At 43.3% G+C, this 20413-nt stretch overlaps 1 protein-coding gene across 5 annotated transcripts in view; it reads left to right on the top strand.

Moving 5' to 3' along the window:
* Positions 1 to 20413, top strand: part of Thada (THADA, armadillo repeat containing) — a 300575-nt gene that overhangs the window by 148389 nt on the left and 131773 nt on the right. For 3 of the 5 annotated variants that reach the window (XR_015621846.1, NM_001191769.2, XM_087553032.1), the window contains 2 exon segments: positions 1349 to 1438; positions 3897 to 4028. Coding sequence is in view for 2 of the 5 variants with exons in the window: in NM_001191769.2 (NP_001178698.1) it covers positions 1349 to 1438; positions 3897 to 4028 (222 nt within the window). In the remaining 3 variants the exon portion in view is untranslated. 5 annotated transcript variants of the gene reach the window in all.

The raw sequence follows: 20413 nt of genomic DNA on the forward strand, positions 1-20413 counted from the left end.
AAAAGACAAAGCCATCAGCAAGCTCTGCAAACAGTGAGACCTTCCAGAATGTTGTTTATGTTGTTAACGTCATGGAGGTATTCGGGAAACTATAGTATGTAGAGTTCACGTTGTTTATTCTCAGATGTTAGCCGAAGAGAAGTGAACAATATGATCAAGAAAAATCTTGTTTACGGATATCAGGATAGTAGTTGTATTCACAGTCTCCCTACCCCAAATAAGACGCACCCATATCTGCCAACAGCATGAATTATGAACTTATGATTCACACCGTGGGTTCTCCTTCCCAGAAAAAAGTAAGCTGCTGCCATAGCCAGTGTTGGGGACAAGTCTCAGAGTGCTATGCCAAGTGAGAAAAAACAGACAACAAAATTATAAAATGTACCACCACATTCTTGTGAAAGTTTAAAATAGGTGAAACTAAACTGGCAATAGAAATCAGACAGAGGTTGCTTGGGGAGGCAGGATCTGGCTGGGGAAGAGCTTCATGGGAAATCTGAGTCGGGATGGTAGGCTGTGTGTGTGTGTGTGTGTGTGTGTGTGTGTGTGTGTGTGTGTGTGTGTGTGTGTGTGTGTGTGTGAACACTGACTGGCAGTTTGCTGCCTGCAGAAGTCCTACTGCTCAACAAGCTGGAGCATGAGGCTATTAACAAGAGCATAAGCAGGCTATGAGTCCTCTTTAATAGTTAGGTCTTCTCTTTCCTCTCTGTAATAAGCAGCTTTGGGCCTACTTTGCAGTTTGAGGACCTATTTTGAGCACCTTCTCTGAGCCCAAGAAGTCTCTATAAAAGGAAAAGGTAATTGGTCTAGTGTCAGTGCAACGGTTCCTACAGAAGCTCACACGACAAGTCCGTCCTCTGGTCCCCATTCTCCAAAGCTGTGGTTCTCAGTCATTTGCCATTGTGTCTTACCAAATGCAATTGGTAGCATCTGGAAAGATTGTCATTATCACGGTTAGAGAGAAGGCACCTAGTGGGTAGAGACCTCAGAGGCTTCTAACCATCCTGCAGCACAAAGGGTATCCCTCACCCTGAAACTTTACTTGATCCAAAACTACATGCTACCTAGGCTGGGAAACCTTGTTCTAGGTCTATCCCTCATCACTGAGGTTGAGTTGGCCTCTCAGTAGTCTGTACTCACCACAAATATCAAATATTTGTAAGCATATGCCATCTGAGTTATGAGAAAAGTCCCAGCATCCAGAGCCCTTGGAACTGTGCGTCATTTGTGTTGACCATGCGTGTAAGATGTTGTAGACTTTCTTTTCAACTATTTCATTCACTAGTTGTTTTCCTTTAAAGGTGGGTTGGGAAAGTTAATGTTTCCTCTTTTATTTCTCCCTCCACAGAATGACAGGAAGAGAGTTTTTCTCTCGCTTCCCAGAACTGTATCCCTTTCTTCTCAAACAATTGGAAACTGTAGCCAATACAGTGGACAGGTAGGTGGAGAATACATTGGAAAAAGTGCAGACACAATGTGAAGTATTTTGTTAATCATGATTTTAGTATCTGCCAGGGTAGCTCAGGCCTGTAATCTCAGCCTTCAGAATATAGGGATAAGATTGCCACCGGGTGTGGGCTCTATCACCAGACCCATTTCCAGAAAACCAACATGGGAAGGCGGGGAGCTATGGACAGATGGCTCAGCAGCTAAGAGCACTGTCTACTCTTCCAAAGGACCTAGATTCACTTCCCAGCATCCACATAGCAGCTCACAGCTGTCTGTAAATGCTGTACCAGGGGATCTAGTGCCTTCTTCTGGCCTGTGTAAGCATCAGGTGCAATGAGGTATACAGACACAGAAACAGGCAAAACACCTGTAAAATAAAAAGTTTAACTGGAATAGATGAAATGACTCAGTGGGGTAAGACACCCACTACTAAGCCTGACCACCTGAGCTTGATTTCCAAGACCACACACACACACACACACACACAGAGAGAGAGAGAGAGAGAGAGAGAGAGAGAGAGAGAGAGGGGAGGGGAGGGGAGGGGAGGGGAGGGGAGGGGAGGGGAGGGGAGGGGAGGGAGGGAGGAAAAACAAAAACCCAAATCAAGCAAGGTAAAGGGCTCCTGAGGCTCCACCCTCCCTGAGGATCTACTGCAGTGGTGTAGCCACTGGTAAGGTACCCATGCTCCTGTAAACAACCTTTCACCTATGCTTCTCTAAGCAACTATAATGAAACTTGTGGGCTGATTTAAAATAAATCCATGGAAGTATAAGGGGACCCATAGTAAGCGGGCATAAATGAGGATCAGAAACTTCATGCGTAACTCTCACTATGAATCCTAATAAACAACATCTTTTTTTAAGTTTTAGTTTTATGTATGTATCTGTCTGCATGTTAATATGAACATGTACATGGGTGCCGATAGTGGCCGGAAGTCGGCATCAGATCACCTGCAGACATTACTCAGTGATTCAGAGGACTTGCTGTCTTTCCAGTGCCCAGGGTTCTGTCCCTACTACCCATGTCAAGGCAGCTCAGAACTGCATGTCATTTCAGTCCCTGGGAACCTGATACTCTCTTCTGGTCTTCATGGTTATACATACACACATGCACATAGATACACACACACTCAGACACACTTAACAATTGTATGCCTTTAATCCTAGCACTAAGGAGGCAGAGGCAGGCAGATCTCTGAATTCAAGGCCAGTCTGTTATACAAATTGAGCTCCAGAATAGCCAGGGTTGTCACACAGAGAAACACTGTCTCAGGGTGGGGTGGAGGATACTGTTTTTATTAAGAGATGACCTGAAGACCTATGTTCCCTATGATCAGTCACTAATACCCATATAAAAAGCTTGCTGTAATGCCATGTGCACTTGTAATTCTAGCCCTGGAGATGTGGGCATAGAAGGACCCTAGAGCTTACTGGCTTGCCCTACCCTACCTTATTTGGTGAGCCCCATGTCCTGGTAAGAAATCCTATCTCAAAAAGACAGAACGGGGTTGGCAAGATGGGTTGAGCCTGGTGACCTATTCATGTGCCCCAAACCCACATGAAAGTGGATGGGGCACAAGTTGTCCTCTGCCCTCAACATGTGTGTCATGGCACGAGGTCTCCTTCCCATCACATGCACAATAATAAATACTTTTTAAGTTTTAAAAATATTAGGGTGCACAATTTCTGAGGTTTGACATCCAAGGTTGACCTCTTGCTTACACAGTACAGACACACACACACACACACACACAGCCACACAAACATACTCACACTCACACACATAGACATACACCTGAGTTATTTCTTCCTCTTATATTTTAAAATCTCTGTTTGCATACTAAATTTACTTAATGGATTCTTAGTATTCTTTATTACTGGCCTGTTGCAGCTTGCCGCTGTGAAAACGTGGGTCCCTGAGCAAAAATGATCAGTAATTTTGCAAACATAAAGCAGAATCATTATAAAGGGCTTTGAGTCTCCCTGGGGTGGTGAGAAATACTATCAGTTTGTTCAGTCTTACTCTGTAGCTGACAGTAGAATTTTTACTATGGCTATCTAGAACATGTACCTTTTTATTTTTCAGCAGTCTTTGTCAGGTGCAAAAGCATATAAACTGTCTGTAATGGGAAGATGTATTTATATCAATGAAATTTACTTTTCTTGTGATATATTTTTCTCTGAGGGAGGATTTTCTGGTTCCAGTGAGTTATGGTGTATTCATGCTTTCTCAAACTCATCAGACACAGACAGCTTCACGTTTCCTACCCTGGAGCACAGTCTACCCAAGAGTGACTGGCTTCAGAAGATTATGTGCAGAAATCTGCCTTCGCCAGAGACTTCCCCTTGTGCACATTAAAGTGGAGCAGGAAAAAGTGACAAAATCTGTTTGAAAGCAGTGTTGCCTTCTTCCGTCTGAAATCGTTTATGTGTAAAACTTCCTTTTAGTGACCTGGGAGACCCTGATGGCCACCCCGGCATGTTCCTCTTACTCCTGGTGCTAGAGAGACTCTACCCATCTCCGATGGATGGCACGGCGTCTGCACTCAGCTTGGCCCCTTTTGTTCCTTTCATTATCAGGTAGTGTCATGTTGTCGGAAACTTGAGAGAAATGCTCTATCTTGTTCTTATTTGGGGAATTATAATCAGTACATTGTCTTAGGGAGCCATTGTGTGGAAGCAAGACAGTGAAGCTTTCTGCTGTTGCTCCTGACTGGTCTCCAGTGCTTCCGAGGAAGTGCTTAGCCTGTGGGTGTGGGAACCTATGGGTGTGTTGGTAGTGTTTTCCTTCGAAACCAGCTAGTGGGTGTGTGTGTTGATAGCAAGTACCCCTTTTGAAAACACCGCCTATGGTTTCTATTGAACAATATTGGGCCAGCTAACACAGGTATGATGGACAGGCCTGATCCTAGCATGTATTCCCTGCCCTGTAGTTTAAAAGAATATCAAGGCACCTGGCTCCCTACTCTGGAGAAGTCAGAGCAGCCGGGACCTACTGTGCCTGTGACAATGCCACTTAGCCCATTGTCTACTTAACCTTCTCTTTCAACCTTGTGGATGCCTAAAAGAGGTCCAAAAGCATAGAATGCACGCGATGCACACTAACTAATCTCAGGAGTTTATCACCAGAGGCCTTGGGACCTCTTTTGAGGTGGCTCTCACCTTCTGATCACTTTTTAGTTTTTGACTAAGTTCCTTAGTGGTCCCCAAAAAGTATTTGTGTTTTCTTCTGAATCATTTTAGAAGCTGTCATATTATTAACAGCTTTTATTCTCACTTTTTAGTTTTTGACTAAGTTCCTTAGTGGTCCCCAAAAAGTATTTGTGTTTTCTTCTGAATCATTTTAGAAGCTGTCATATTATTAACAGCTTTTATTCTTCTTAGTTCTTGACTAGCATGTGCCTTTAATGTCTGTAGTGAAAATTGAAATTGACTTGGAGAAGCAGTACAAGTACAGGAAACTTGAGTGTGTTTATTATTTGTACAGCATCCTGGGTTCTGCTTCCTGGGTTCACATAGCTGACTTACGCATTTCCATGTGAGAAACCATGAAACATAAGATTTTGCCACGTGATGCTGTGGCCATCTGTTTGCCCCCAAGCCTGGGCTGTGGCTGTGCCATCTGTGATCACAGAGGTGACTCACTGGGGCTGGCTTTTGTTCCCTGATACAAAGTTACCATCAACCTCCTCCAGTATTTGGTGATTCATTTAGAAATTTGGGTGGTAAATTTTACTTTCAGGAGCCTTAAAAGTATTCTCTTTCATGAACACTTTTATGTATGGGATGAGGAAGCAGCTAAGCAGTGTTTCCAGAAAGTTGATAAGAGGGGAAAGGTACAAACAGAGTCAGCGAGATTAGAAACCAAGATGTGCCGTGGACCTATGTTGAGAACATTCACTTTGCAGAGACTTTTACTAAACAGTTTGTTTTCGGTTGCCCCTAGAGACAGGAAGTTGCTGCATTGAAATACCCTTCCAAATGGACCTACTTTAATCTGAGTATGTACATAGTACTGAAAGGTAGTCAAAGATTACAGTAATGTAGAAGATTCAACTATTACTCTGAAACCAGGTTGTAGAGAGCAGTGAAGTCCTAGAAAGTGTGTGTTGTTGATGTAGGAATGACCGTGACAGTGATGCTAGTACCTCAGACCCATGGGTGAAACTTCCCTGGGTACGACTTCCTCTTGACCATGTGGGGATAGTGATAGGGCTTGCAGAAAGCATTCACAGCTGCTCCCTACTACCCCACCACTCACACTGTAAGCCTAAAGATTGCTCCCCTACAGAGAAAGACTGCACCTACCAAGATTAGCTAATCCTATCTCCTTTTTCAGTTGTATATAGTAATCCTGCTTCCCTCTTCAGCTAGCTGAGTGTAACACCCTCACCTCCCTGTTGAACTATGTATGACAAACACTGAACTCTAGTGCAGTACAGCTTGTCCATTAGAATCTAGACCACCTGATCCCATATATTCTGTGGCTATATGGCTGTGCGTCTGTCTGTCCTTTCCTCATTTTCTCATTGCACCTAGTTAGAATTCCCAAACTTTGTAAGGATGTATATTAGGTACTTAGAACATTGTCTGGGTTAGTATGGTTGGTTTAGTTTGTGGAGTGTTTTTGGCGGTGCTGGGAATCAAACCCAGGGCCTTGCTAGTACTTGGCAAGCTCACCATTGAGCTGCATCCTCAGTCTACCCAAGAGGCTGGAAAGATGGCTTAACAGTTAAGAGCACTGTTCTTGCAACAGACAAAGGTTCAGTCTCCAGAATTCATATGATGGCTCACAACTGCCAGTTCCAGGGAATCCAGCAACCTCTTGTGACTTCCGCAGGCATCAGACATAGCCATGATGCACACATAAATATGCAGGTAAAATACCAATGCACATTAAGTCAATAAACCTAAGATTTAAGGACCCAAGCTTATATCTCTGTTACTGTTTTTTTGCTAGCCTGAATCTTAGAAGTTGCTGATTTGGATTTCTGTGGTTGTGGGCACAGCTAGGACTGTCTGGGAACAGAGGTGCTCGTATCCACCCCAGCATTCATCCCTTGTTTACAGTTAAGGTCTTGTGTATTTGCATTCTCCATCCAGCCATCTAGCCCCTTCCTCCATGAGTGCAGTGCCTTTCACATAGGACCACTCACTCTGCAGTTGTAACAGCATGAAGCAAAATACTGGCGGGGCTTTAAAGAGCTCCAAGCACCACTTGACTACAGCTCACCAGCCAGAGCCTGTTTTTTGGGGGCTCTTTAGAAGGTAAAAGTCTTTTCTGAGACTGAAAGGGCCAGGAGCCTTTCAGTTCCTTTCACAGGCATGTTTCAAGCTTCCACTGAAAAATTACAGGAAACCATATAGTACCATCCTAGAGCCATGACTGTAGGGTCCTGGACAGAGCAAAGGCCTGCACTGAGGAGACTTCAGCTCTGGAGTGCTCTGCCACTTGTAACTGTGACACTTTCGTGCAAGTTTTCCTGCACTGGACTAATGTACTGTGTGTGAAAAGTACCTCCTCCTGCTAGAAACCCAAGAGCTCGGCCTCTCACTAACAAGGGCAGAAATCTCCTCACTGCATTTCACTGTTTGGGGGTACTTAGAAAATGTCTCTTCTTCCCTCCCTCAGCATCACTTTCTCCCAGCTTAATTTATTTTCAGTACCTATCTTCCTCAGTCTATTTGTTCTCCTTTCTTTAAAGTGAAATCTGCTTGCTTGCTTTCCCTGACAGTAAGAAGTACAAATAAGAAACAAATATTTACCTGTAGAAATCATGTACCTATGGGGGTTGGGGTGGACATTTTACATTGAGACAAATTTCTAGTCAGCAATCAATAGGAAAGCTTGTGTTTCGTGTATTTAAAGGTTTTTCATGGAACCTTCGGATCCTGTCAGTCACATGGAAGAGGAAAGTGGACGTAGGACAACTCAGAGTTGATCCTGTGATAATTGGGGATAATAAGACTCTGGTCTCGTTTCCCTTTCATTACGTAATGCCGAGGGTGACGCCGCTCCTTCTCCAGGTTAGGAGACAGAGCAGTCTGTCTTGTGTGCTGGGGTACTGTGGCTCTTACAGGAAGCAGCAATGAACCCCTCCTTCCTTTGAGATTCTGGTACCAAGAGCCCTCCCTTAAGTCTGTGCATTAAATTACTGATTTGGTTTTTAGTTTGATTGTTTGTTTGTCTTGGTCTGGTTTTGTTTTTGTTTTGAGATGGAGTCCCATGCAGCCCAGACTCTCCTGAACTCGGTATGTAGCCAGAGATGACCTCGTACTTTTCTCATCCTCTTGATGCTACTCCCTAAGCAGCCACTCGATAGGCATGTGCTGGTATGCCAAGATTATGAAGTGCTGGGAATTGACCTCCAACTAAACAATGTGCCATGCATCCATCCATCTTATTTGTGCCTATTCTGACTTCCCAGAATCCTTTTAGATAAGCAGAAGGCAACATTTGCTTTAAAGAGACAAAAAAGGCAAGCAGAGTGGTTCTGGTACCACCAAGGTGAAGTCCTGTCGCCTGTCTTAGCTATCAGCTCCTGATGCTCCCGCCCCTCTTTCAAGTGCACTCCTCCTTGTCACCCGTCACTGCTGTATTGTGCTATCGTGCTTGCTCTTCAGCATAAACTGCAGTCTCTTTCCATGCTGAGAGCTGCAGGCATTGTTTTGTGGTCCTTCCCCCCCTACCTAATCCAAATTTGGGCCCTGAGTTAAGTTGAGTAATGTAAAAATGAAACTAGTTAGAATCGAAACTTTGTGTGTGGGCAGATCTGTTTATCTCTGAAGTATTCGAGGACTTCCAGTCCTTTCTTACTGCAACCACATGCAGCAACGGTCATGGTTTATGTAGGTAGGAGTCTCAGCTGGGTTTCGTGTTTTACGTGTCCTTTGAGGACGTCCCTGTTCTAATATGAGCTCTGACATTTGCTTATACTGAGATTCACCTCTAGGCGTTCCACTTCCTTTTCAAACAAGTTTCTATCAAATTCAATTCTTAGACTGAATGTTACCTTGGTCCTCTCTGGCCCCTTGAGCTTGGGAGCTTCATGGATTATGAGCTCCTCCAGCTGTCCTCTAGAGAAGCCCTATGAAAGTCTGCCTTGCAGTAAGTACCCTGATGCAGGATTTAGTGTCACAGGAGAGTAGCCTAAGGGACAAGGATAGCAGCAGTAGCAGAGTACTGCTCTTCTGTTTTAACTCATACAGTTACACAGAAGCCAGACATGTAAGGAAAAGCCATCTACACTAATACAGCAAGAATAGAAAACCCAGCTAGGAGAGCCTCAGTGTAATGGGGTTAAATGTCCTGCTTACCAAATAATGCTCTTAAGTTTATGTGCTAAGGAATTCTAGAGAGCCCAGGAGGTTGACAGTCTGTAGTAGGAGAAGAATAGAGAAGGATAATTTTAAGGCTGTAGGCAGTGGTGTACATCGTTTAACACCTTAACCCTATCGTTTGGGAGACAGAGACAGGAGGATCTCTGTGAGTTCTCTGGCTGTCTCGTCTCTGGTGGTATCTAATAACTGCACATACTTAAGTGGCATGTAACAGTATGTCTTTTCAGTGCAGTTGTACAGTATGTCCCACACAGCAGCATAAGTGCATCCTCAGACATTTGTCATTTCTTGGGTTGAGAACATTTAGACTCTGAAACAACAGGCATTTTTTAACACTTGTTTTGGTGAGTCTATGCCAGTAGGTGGGAAGGAAAACCCTGAAGCCAGATGAAGGGGTTCTAGGGGGAGCATACTGTGTTCTGTGAGAGAGAGCATGTGAAATGCAGTGAGGAGATTTCTGCCCTTGCTAGTGAGATGCCGAGCTCTCAGGTTTCTAGCAGGAGGAGGTACTTTTCACACAGAGAGTATAGACTCAGGTTCAAAAGTCAGCTCCAATTCATGCCAGCATTTTGGGGACTACGGGGCATGGAAATATTGTGCCAACTGCCTTCAAAAAACTCTTAAAGATATTTTTTAAATGATCTCAGTGTATTGATATCAGTTATTTTTGACTGACTCGTTAAATGTATCGTTCCTAAGTGCCCTGTGCTTTATTTGCTGAGAACTAATAAGGATTCCCTAAGAGTCAGTCATGTCTGAGTCACCTCATGGCTTGATGGTGGGAGTGTAACTTTAGTCAGCATTTGACTCACTTAAATGAAAACAGATTCACTTGCAACTTAAATAGTGTATGTGACGTCTGATTTAGTCGTTGATTAAAGATAGAGACTGGCAGATTGACTCAACAGGTAAAAGCCCTCGAACCAAGCCTAACAGATCACCTAGTTTTGATCCTTGGAACCCTCATGATAAGAGGAGATACTGACTTGTACAAACTGTCCTCTAACTTCCACACAATAAGGTTTTTTAAATGTATATTCTAAATAGCCTTAGAAAACTGTATTGGTGGCTTGAAACTAGAGATGTGTATCATGTTCTAGTCTTTAAAATTAAAGTTACATCTGATTAGAATGTAGGGTGTCTGCTTTTGTGTCATTTTGTGTGAGAAAGTCTTAGGAAGGGTGCAGCACGACACACTGCTGCTGTCGGACAGCAGAGTTTGGCCATGGTCCTCAACTCCGAGGGTCAGGCCAGGCCCACATTGTTCTGTTATTATTCTGCTCTGGGACCCCCGTTTTAAGAGGGTCATTGGTAGGCTAATATTTATTTGGGGCAATGACCACAATGTGGAGGAAGCTAGACATCTGGAAGCAGTTAGACTGGGGAAGACCGGTTAGAGGCAACTTGGTAATGGTCTTTACATACTCTGAGAGGCTGCCATATGGCAGAAGGCACACAATTTGTCATTTTTCCTCCCAGTGGGAGCATAGGAGAGACTGCAGCTCTGAATACAAAGAAGAGTTTTGTGAAAGGCAGTGTTCTCTATCAAAGACAGGAATAGATTTCCTCAGAGTGGGCTGCCCAGCAATGAAAGTGTTTGAGAAACACTGATCCTATGTTGGACATATTTCCCAAAGGATCTCTCTGATGTGTCTGAGGTTGGCAGGATGGCTGTCAAAGCATCTGTTTGGGATGTCTTGTTTCAAAACCCTGAGTATCTCAGCCACAGTTCCCAAATGAGTGCTGAGTGAAGCGGTGAGTCTTCTTGTAAATGTCCCACACCTGTGTACACAATCTTACATGCTCCTCAGTCTTACCAAGGAGAAAACTGGGGAGCCATCTTGGCATGACCCACATGATTGTGGTGGTCTCCTCCTAAATGATGCCCTCCAGAAATTAATCCACTTGAATTTAGCTTCTAAGTAACTTCAGTAACTTGTTCTGGATGGTTCTGAAAACACTCTTTTGGCCTTTGTGATGTTATGTCTGAAAAGCATTCCTTATTGATTTAATTATCTTTCTCTGTGGTTGCTGTATTTCTTCCATTCCAGATGTTGGCTTAAGTTGCCTTTGTTTTCTGACAAGTATAAGGAACATCTGAGTATTGAGCAGTCAGAGGTGGCCTTTTTAAAATGGCTGGAATAAGAAACTGTTGTCCTAGTTTCCAAAGGTCTTGTTTGAATAGAGATGCCTGGGGAGAGGCTTTGCCCAAGTCTTGCCCATTACACATTGGAACACCTAAAAATTGGGCCTTGTTGGAACTGCAAATGAAGAATTTCCCTTTCCTGACCCTCCTTTGGTTACCACTGAATTTCACAGGGGCTTAGGGACAAAGACTCCTGGCACCCTAATCTGCTGATAGTTGGGTTATCAGGGGATCTGTTGCCCTGTCTGTCTAGAACTCTGTCCCTTTGCTGTTACTGGTCTGTTAACTGTAGATGCCAGGTCAGGCTTTGGACAAGATGGCAAATAGAGGTTCGCCCCTGCACAGGGAGCTCTCAGCAGCTCATTTTCCTTTTGTCTTTAAGCCAGACTGCCATCCACTCTTCTCTCCATCAGGGCTAACACACTGAGCCAATTGTGATGCATAGATGTATCACATGTGAAATAGCTCCCTGAGACTCTAGTGGCCGCAGCTCAGACCTCATACGGAAGTCTTGGAGCAGAGCTGGGGATTGGGGTTATTGGTGCTGTGCTACCCTCCTGCTTGGCCGCCTCCTCCCTGTGGCCCTGTCTAGCTCTATTGAGAGCTGTTTTCATGTTCTTTGGAGTTTGCAGATTCCATCTAGAGGTAGTTGAAGTTGAACATGTGGAATGAAATCATGTTTTCTATCTTGTGTGCCTCCCCACCCGTAATACTCACTGATTTTTCTCTCTTAACCCTAGAGCAGGCCTGGCCAACTCAGTCTGGGGTGCCAGAGCTCTTTAAGACTTTTTTTTCAAAGTATGTTTTTAAGCAAGAGGAATGAGAAGTTCACCTCTCATGGAATGCATTGACAAAGCAAAGCTAGGAAAACAAAACCTGTAGGGACCAGCTTTTCTCCAGTGTTAGCTGTTACTTTAGCAGGCCAGTCCAGGTCATGTTAGAACAAGTGATTAGATCTGCAAACAGTCCCATTCTTAGGTGGAAACTCAGTGATGATAATCCATGGCCTGTTGATGTCGTTTGGATGAAAAGCTAGAATCCAATCAGTTGATTGATGAGCCCAGTTCTTGCTAAACATTTGTTGTGTATCTAGCTTGTGTTGAGTTGTGGGTAAGCTGGAAGAAAAGGGGTCTTTATCCATGAGGAACTTGGTATAAGGTCAGTGAGATAAGGTGCAGACTTGTGACCCTGCCATCGTGTGTACATTGACCACGTTGTTATAGGATACATGCCCTAAGTACTGAGGCTAGTGAGGTGCAGAAGTCTAGCAGGCTTTCCCGAGAAGCTGGACAAATACAATTTCAGGGAAATTCAGTTTGCCATTTTGAGCACTTATAGAAACAATGCTCTGTGATCTCATGCAGGAGTGAAATGACGCTACCCACTCTGCAGACGCACCGGACATGGCAGGGTGCCATAGCTCTAGACTTACGACTCAGAGTGACTGTGGAACATTGCTCTGCTTGATCTCATGTGACCCAGGGAAGGCAGAGACAGGGCTTTGCATTTTTAGCAGGAGAAACCACTGATCACAAATCATTGGAAACTTTAGTAAAGAATAGTATTTGCCCAGAGGCTGCCTTTTTACTTCACTGACATTACACATTTAGAAATGCTTTAATAATTTTTTCCATGTAAAGCTTTTATTTCCCTGGTCTTAAATATTTTCTCAAAAAAAATTGCCAAGATGTTCATAGATATTTTTAATTGCTAACTTGAAGGGCTGCACAGACCAAGCCCATGCGCATTAATGTGCACCCCTTTCTGACCATTTCTACATCAAAATTGTACTTCTTTTTTTCAGACAGAAAGTATAAACTGGGGAACAGAGCAGCATAAAAAAATTAAGTACAGCACAATAAAATGATCTGGGAAAATGACAGCACAGTATGCCTTTGTTATCTTTCCCTGACTCCTTGTGCTCACTCACCTCCCATACCAGCCCCTACCACCACACCCCATCCCTATCTGTTTCTGTCTCTCCCCCTCCCTTCCCCTGTCCTTCCCTCTCTCTGTCCCTCCCTCCCTTTGCACCTTGACTTTTACCTTAGCACAGTAGTCTACTGTCATTCTTAGGGATATGGTCCTAGATCCCCAGTAGTCGCATGAAACCACAGTTAGTGTTGAACCCTGCACTGTGTTTGTTCCCATGAATGAAGACATAGACACCAAAGGTACAGCTTTTGTATTTGATGCACAACCTCCAAACGCCATGAATCCCCCACCTCTGGTACAACTGCATGGATAGGAGACTCGTCTTTGTCGTAAATGTTAGGTTTGCAGCCCAGTTTTCCTCTTTTCCTACTGGATAGCTTTCACCTTTTCAGTTCAGCATGCTGTTTTGTGATGGTGTGATGGTTCCTTGGCAGGCCTGAATTATCAGCTTTCTAACTACTTTTGTGCTTTGGGACATTATTCAGTAAGATGTGACTTGAACCCAACCACTGTCAACCAGCAGTCAAATAAGCAAGACAGCTAAGTGGCTCCCAGGTGGGTAGCATATGCACTGAAGATTAGCTGAGCAAAGAGTTAGTCATGTTTTGAGCTGGATACTGCTGGGGCAATATGAGATTTAATCTCTTTACTCAGAATGCTATATAAATTAAAGCTTATAGATTGTTTAGTCCTGAAAATTTCCAAGTACTTCCAGGCCACAGGTAATTGAATCCATGGCAAGTAGACCTCAGGGTAAGTCAGGGACAGACAGCAGTGTCTACAGACTGGCTAAAGCAGCTGCATCGGTCATGTCAGTGCACAAAAGGCAGAAACCTTCATGCTTTTGCTTGCTCTTTCCTGTCTTCTACATTCACATTTAGCATCTCTTCTTTCCTTCTTTCAAACCAGGTATAGCCATCAGCACATATTCCTGTCTCTCACTTGATTTAGTGAGCACTCGTCACTACCACTCCATTGATCTACTACTCAATTACCGAGAGTCTGCTGTGCTCTTGTTTAACCCATAACCCCACTTGATCAGCGTGTGTTTATAAGAGCCATTAGAGACCACTGGTGCCTCTCCACAGAGACATCCACTCTCCCTACCCAAAGCTGTCTCATGTTCTGTGAAGATTCTGAGAAAACTTTGTGTTCATAGTCCCTGCCCCGTTCATTCCTCGAACCACTACAGGCTAGCTCCTTCCCACCACTGCACTGAAACTATATCTAGTTTCTAAAGCCCCCGAATGCTTTGCAGTAGTCTCTGATTTTATCCTGGACTGATGCTCTTGCTGACTCCCTCTTCCACAGCATTGGCCACAGTGGCTCCTTGAGCCATTGCTTCTTTCCCCTCTTCTCATTCCTCCTGACTCTCCCTTCCTGCCGCTCCAGTCAAACACACTCCACTCCTAGTCCTGCCCTCAGCCTTTTCCAGGCATTCCCTTGCACTTACTGGGCTTGCCACTTGCCGACACTACGGATTCAGTCTCCATCTCTGATCCCTTTATCAGAGACTTTCTTTTTTTTTTTTTTTTTTAGTTCTTTTTTTCGGAGCTGGGGACCGAACCCAGGGCCTTGCGCTTCCTAGGTAAGCACTCTACCACTGAGCTAAATCCCCAGCCCCTATCAGAGACTTTCTTAGAACAGTCATCACTCTGCCTGTCCCACAGACACCCAGGCTCCGGTCTTGGAGTTGCCTCAGCTCACTGAGCAGCCCTCCCTTAGGATCAAGTACGGTATCTGCTGTCACACTCTACCTTCTCACAAGTGACATAACAGAATGCAGTGTCAGGGATCTGACTCTGTTCATGCTTGCTCATGAACAGGAGCTTCGCCCCTGAAAGCCTTGCAGTAAATTAGAAATGATTTGCTCTTTTCATTACTGATTAATACTAGTCTGCGGTAGCAAGTAGCAGCACTCTCCGACAGACCCTGGAAAAACTAAGTCTAGTGCATCTGCAGTCTAGCTACTGAGGAGCCAGGTGCTGGTTTGTCTATTTGTTCACCCAACAGAAATGTGCAGAGACCACTGTGGCACACACTAGGATGAGGGTTGGACAGGGCTTTTGTCAGCTGAGGAATCCTGGGCTGTGGTGGTTCTGTCTCTTTTTGTTCAGATTTTCCCATCCTAATTAGTGGTAAGTGATACTTAGCAGACGTCTATGATAGAGTAGGAACTATTACAGGACCGTCTACATATCAGCCTATTTCATCACCAAGACAACAGTGTGAGTTTGCTGTTGTTCTTACTATCATCTAAGAGGGTGGCACGGAGGTACACTCTAGGTCATATTGCTAGTGTGAGCTAGACTTGTGTTTGAGTCCAGGTGTTGGCTCCAAAGCACATTGGCCTTGGGTTTCCTAGTTCTTTACCCACCAACAGTCTCCCCCGGCTACCTGTTTCTGATGTGCTATCTGTGGAACATGGCAAGTAAGTTGTCCATGTGTCAAAGGAAACCTCCAGTTTTATCTCACAGGTGTTGGACTCGCCTTGTTCTTTCGGATGTTTCTCCTTTGGACATGGCATTGGCAGTGCTCTCATTTTCCAGTCTGAAATCAACACTAAGGGGAGAAAAAAAAAATGCAGTTAAGTCCGTCTGCTGTGACAGATTGCAAAATAAAATTGGCTCTGCTAAAGTCCTAAGATTCTTGAGAAATGCTGAGACCTTTTTTTTTTTTTCAACAAAGGGCTCTCTTTCACTTTATTTTGAAAATTGCAAGCTCATAAGTGATGGAAGAAGTTAACATTTATAAGTTAGCAAGATATGATTGTCAGAATTCTGGTTAGTCACAAAGTAACATTCATCACATAACAAAAATGTAAGGAAATCACTTACTATTACAGGGCTAGGGAAGTCAGCTAACCTATGGGTAAAACCATTGAATTGGCTCAAAACTCCACTCATGCAGAGCTGCGGTGTAGAGCAGTAAAACTCCACTCATGCAGAGCTGCGGTGTAGAGCAGTAAAACTCCACTCATGCAGAGCTGTGGAGTACTTCATTGGCTTTTTTAAAGTGACAGGGCAAGTTTTAATGTGCAACCATGTTCTTCTTTGTAGCAATTCCACTTGTGAATTTCTTGGACTTATAAGACATCGACATCAATAGACTGTGTATACTTTTTAAAGATTGAATTATTATAAAAATGAGAAATTTAGGAGCAGCAAACTCAACTATGCATTTTTACTGAAGGGTAAAAATCACACAGATTTAAAACAACTACATTTCTTAATTTTATGATTGCCTCATTATTACTTTATGCTCTGTCAGAAATTCACATTTACTTTCTATGGACAATGTTTACTTTGCATTTCATTCAAAAGTTGTGTTTCAAATAGTATTTAAGTCCAGATTTCCCCAGACTATTATTAATTCAGAATAGATTGTAACTAAAAAGAAGATGGGGTAGGTCATATGTTTTCCCACTGAAGCAATTTTGTCATAGGTGTTTCATTTCTTAGTCCGAGCTTAGTCTGGTGAATTTTATCAAAATTATAATTGATCATCAACAAATGCTATCCCTTTATTTTTTTTTATCTTTATTAACTTGGTTATTTCTTATTTACATTTCAATTGTTATTCCCCTTCCCGGTTTCCAGGCCAACATCCCCCTAACCCCTGCCCCTTCCTATCCTCCCCCCATTACTGCCATCCCCCCAACAATCACGTTCACTGGGGGTTCAGTCTTAGCAGGACCAAGGGCTTCCCCTTCCACTGGTGCTCTTACTAGGCAATTCATTGCTACCTATGAGGTTGGAGCCCAGGTCAGTCCATGTACAGTCTTTGGGAGACCTTTTTACAAAAGAAATTGTCCTTGTTGTAGGCGCTCAGGGCCACCATACACTTCAACCATCTTAGCGATGGCTAAGATGCATAGCATCCTAAGGAGGACATTTGTGGGCTGCTCCTTATGCATGCTTCCAGAAATAGATAAGGAGTGTCCCTCTGACTTTAGTGTGTGTTATCCTGAGTTCCTCTGTTAAAACTTACATCATTTTGGATTTTGGTTTCCTGAGAATGAAGGAAAACTTGAGGATTTGAAGTTTCCAAATGATTCCTACATACAGATCTGTTCATCTTCCCTTTGCTGTCTTAGAATAGAGTCATATGGCTGTCAGTGTGCATCCCGTTGTTTTAGTTGCCTGTGTCTTCCTAGACCTACCCAGGAAAAGGCCAGTGTGGATGAGTGAGGTGTGTAGATGGGTTGCATTGCTCCAAGGTGCATCTAGGAACCTGGGGTGATGATCTTGAGGGACCCTAACAGTACCAGCTAGTTGATGTAAAGCCTGTGAAATGGGTTAGAATCCCCTTTTCTTGTCAGTTTTATGTTTCTATGTAGAGTCCCACTTCTGTCTTTCACTGGCTGAATTCAGTTTTGTCTGAATAATCACAAAACCATAGTTTGGTGCCCCTAGGGTAGGGGGCCTCCCATGTTCTTTCTCACAACACTCATAGCATCAGTAAGAGGCACTATGCTTAGAAGGCGCTGCCACGTAAGCAAGCCTACTCAGTTTTGATCACTGCAGATGTACTGGAAAAGGCCATCTGCTCTGATACAAACCAGGAAATTATCCTAATAGCCAAGAAAAAGCTGAGTTGTTACTGAAAGATGTACACACAGACAAAATAATTTACAAATAGAAGGCAGGAAATATTTTCAAAACACTAAGAGAGTCCCTTGAGCCGTCCTTGTAGGTGATAGATGAATGGTGTTGGCTTGTTTCTTACTGGATTGTTCATTCATTTTTCCCCTACAAGAGTCATTATTTCCTACAAAGCCAGAATTTGAGGTATAACTTCATTTGAAGGTGGACAAAATAATAAACATGCAAAATCTAATTTGATACTAATTATAACCCATATAATTCTAATTAAGAGAAACTTTTAAGGAAATGGAATTCTTGCTGGATGTGGTGATGCACACCTTTAACCCTGCACTCGGGAAAGAGGCAGGTAGATCTCTGTAAGACCAGCCAGGCCGCATAGTGAGACCCTGAGGGTCGGGGGTGGGAGTGCATCCTGCTGTCTGGTTGAGCATGTCCCTAAAGGAGTAGCTTTAGAACACCACAACTTGATAGAATTCTGCATTGTAAACCAGCCCATAGAACAGCTTCTTCATGCCTTTCTTTTCTAAAGCATTGATGTCACAAGGCACCGGATATGAACCTAGAGAGCTCCATGGGATGGCACAAGAGCCTGACAAAGGTAGCTAGTGTTATTAGGCAACGGTACTTTGATTTGGAAGCACCAGGCTGTGCATTCTAGAATGGGTGGTTACTCTGACTCAACCTTAGATCAATATTCCTGAATTCTAAGTAAGAGTTACACACACACACACACACACACACACACACACACACACACACACACACACACACACACAACCAGTCCATGGAGTAAACTGCAGTGCTACTAAGCTGTTGCAGACCCAAGCAAGAACCAGCTCACTCTGAGGCTAGTGGAAATCTATGGGAAGTTATGTTCTTAAACAGTGTCTACTGCCCAGCTAATATTCATAGATGCCACCTTCATCTTGAGCCGAGACTTCAGGGGTCACAGACAGACCTCATTTATTTAGTATGTAGTTATGATACCTTCTAAAACAGTGAGAGGCAGACTACACTGAAGTCATTAGTTTATGTCTTTGGTTTTAACAAGAAGATAATTAAAAGACATTGGCAAATGATGCAGCATGGGGGGAAAGAAAGCATGTTGGCATTCTCACACTTGTGGTCTGGTAGAGGACCACCATGCCTTTTCCCCACCAGCATTGGCTCCCATGCTTTGAGTAACATCTATTTTTCATTTACCTCTCTCCTGTCAGAGAAATCACTAGAGGCCTTTTACAGCTTTGACTCTTCCTTTCCATTCAAAGAAATAGTTCTATTTCCTTTTCAAGATGAAAGCTTGTCTTTGTCATCCCCAAATAGTTCCAGGAGCAGAACACACTGAATCTTTGCAGATAAAAGACTTTGCTGATAAAATGCTAGATTGTTATCAGAGATCCAAGTGAGGGAGTCAGGTCCCTGCCATTAATTGCCTCCTTACAGCCTTGTTTATCTCCTGCTCATTTGGGGCATGCTTTTCTTGGACAGTTTCTTGTCTGTGCTCTGAACTACAGTTTGTAAAACTCTCAAAGGTCAAGGAATAGTGGGTTCCTTCTGTTCAGAAAGGCTTAATGGCAAGGAAGAAAAAAATCAAAGTTTCTATCTTCCATCTGGAAAGAAGGGGCAAATGCTTGGGTTGAACGGTTAGTTCCTCACCTCAAGTGAGACTTGTGTGCTTTGGTTCAGAACTTAGTTAGCCAGGAAGTTGCCTGGAAATAGAATGGCACTTATATCTGAAGCCATGAATATCAAGCAGTGACAAATTGGGTATTCAGACATTGAGGCCAGAGGCCAGTTGAAGCAAAAATAAAACTACCTGGCAACTCTTGTTGACAGCCTTGATCTACACATTTAAAAGTGACTGGGCTGGGTATGGGGCCATCTGCTTCATGTCTCAGCATCTGAGGTCAGCCTGGTCTGTATACTCAATTCCAGGCTAGGTGGGGCCACATAGTGAGACGGCTATACTCATGAATTTTATATTTTGGGCATCTCACCTTAACAAATAAATACTGCCTGCTTCTGGAGAGTTCCAGTGCTTTGTCATAGTAGGAAATATAATGTAATTGGGCTGTGTGGTCATTCTTAATATGAATATGACTACTGTTGCATATAAGAAATTGTTACCCTTTTAAGAACTCTAGAACTATGGATATTTACTACTTTAAGAAACCCAAGAAATGAAGAGAACATTTTGCTATTATCACATTAGATCAGTGGTTCTCAATCTTCCTAATGCTTTTTTCAACCTTTTAGTATAGTTCCCCTTGTTGTAGTGACTCCCCCAGACCATAAAATTATTTTCATTGTTATTTCATAACTATAATTTTGGTACCACTGTACCAAAATTGGATCATAATGTAGATATTTTTGAAGATAGAGGTTTGCCAAAGGGATCGTGACCCATAGGTTGAGATCCTTTGCCTTGGAAGTATTAAGAAGTTTGGGACTAGAAAAGACTAGTGTATCTTTAAAAGGATTGTTTAAACCATGATAACCACTGTCCTACAGATAAGCCAAGAGAGAGAGCACTCGGTCCTCACAGTTGGACGAGCAGTGTCCATTACTGATTAAGAATAGTGCAGTGACATGCTACCATCTGTGGGACCTGACAACTGCTAAGCCACCAGACACATTTTCTTACGATTAATAAAGAAAACTTGAATCTGATCTTGTGTTTTCGTGTTAGGTTCTACCCGGACTATGACTTCCCTTTATCAATAAGACAACTGCAAACTGGTTCATCTGACCCTCCAGGGGCGCTGGTGTCAGGAGCTTCTGAGGACTAGAGTGCCTTATTTGTCAGACCAAAAAAATCTTAACTCCTATAAACATGTTATCTGATGATAAAACTACAGTAATGAATTTTAGGAAGGGAGGAAGGGTTGGAGAAATATACTCATTCTAACTAATGAGACACTTGCTCTCTTTAACCT

This window comes from Rattus norvegicus, chromosome 6, assembly GCF_021556685.1.
Source record: "Rattus norvegicus strain SHRSP/BbbUtx chromosome 6, alternate assembly SHRSP_T2T, whole genome shotgun sequence".
NCBI classification, from domain to species: domain Eukaryota; kingdom Metazoa; phylum Chordata; class Mammalia; order Rodentia; family Muridae; genus Rattus; species Rattus norvegicus.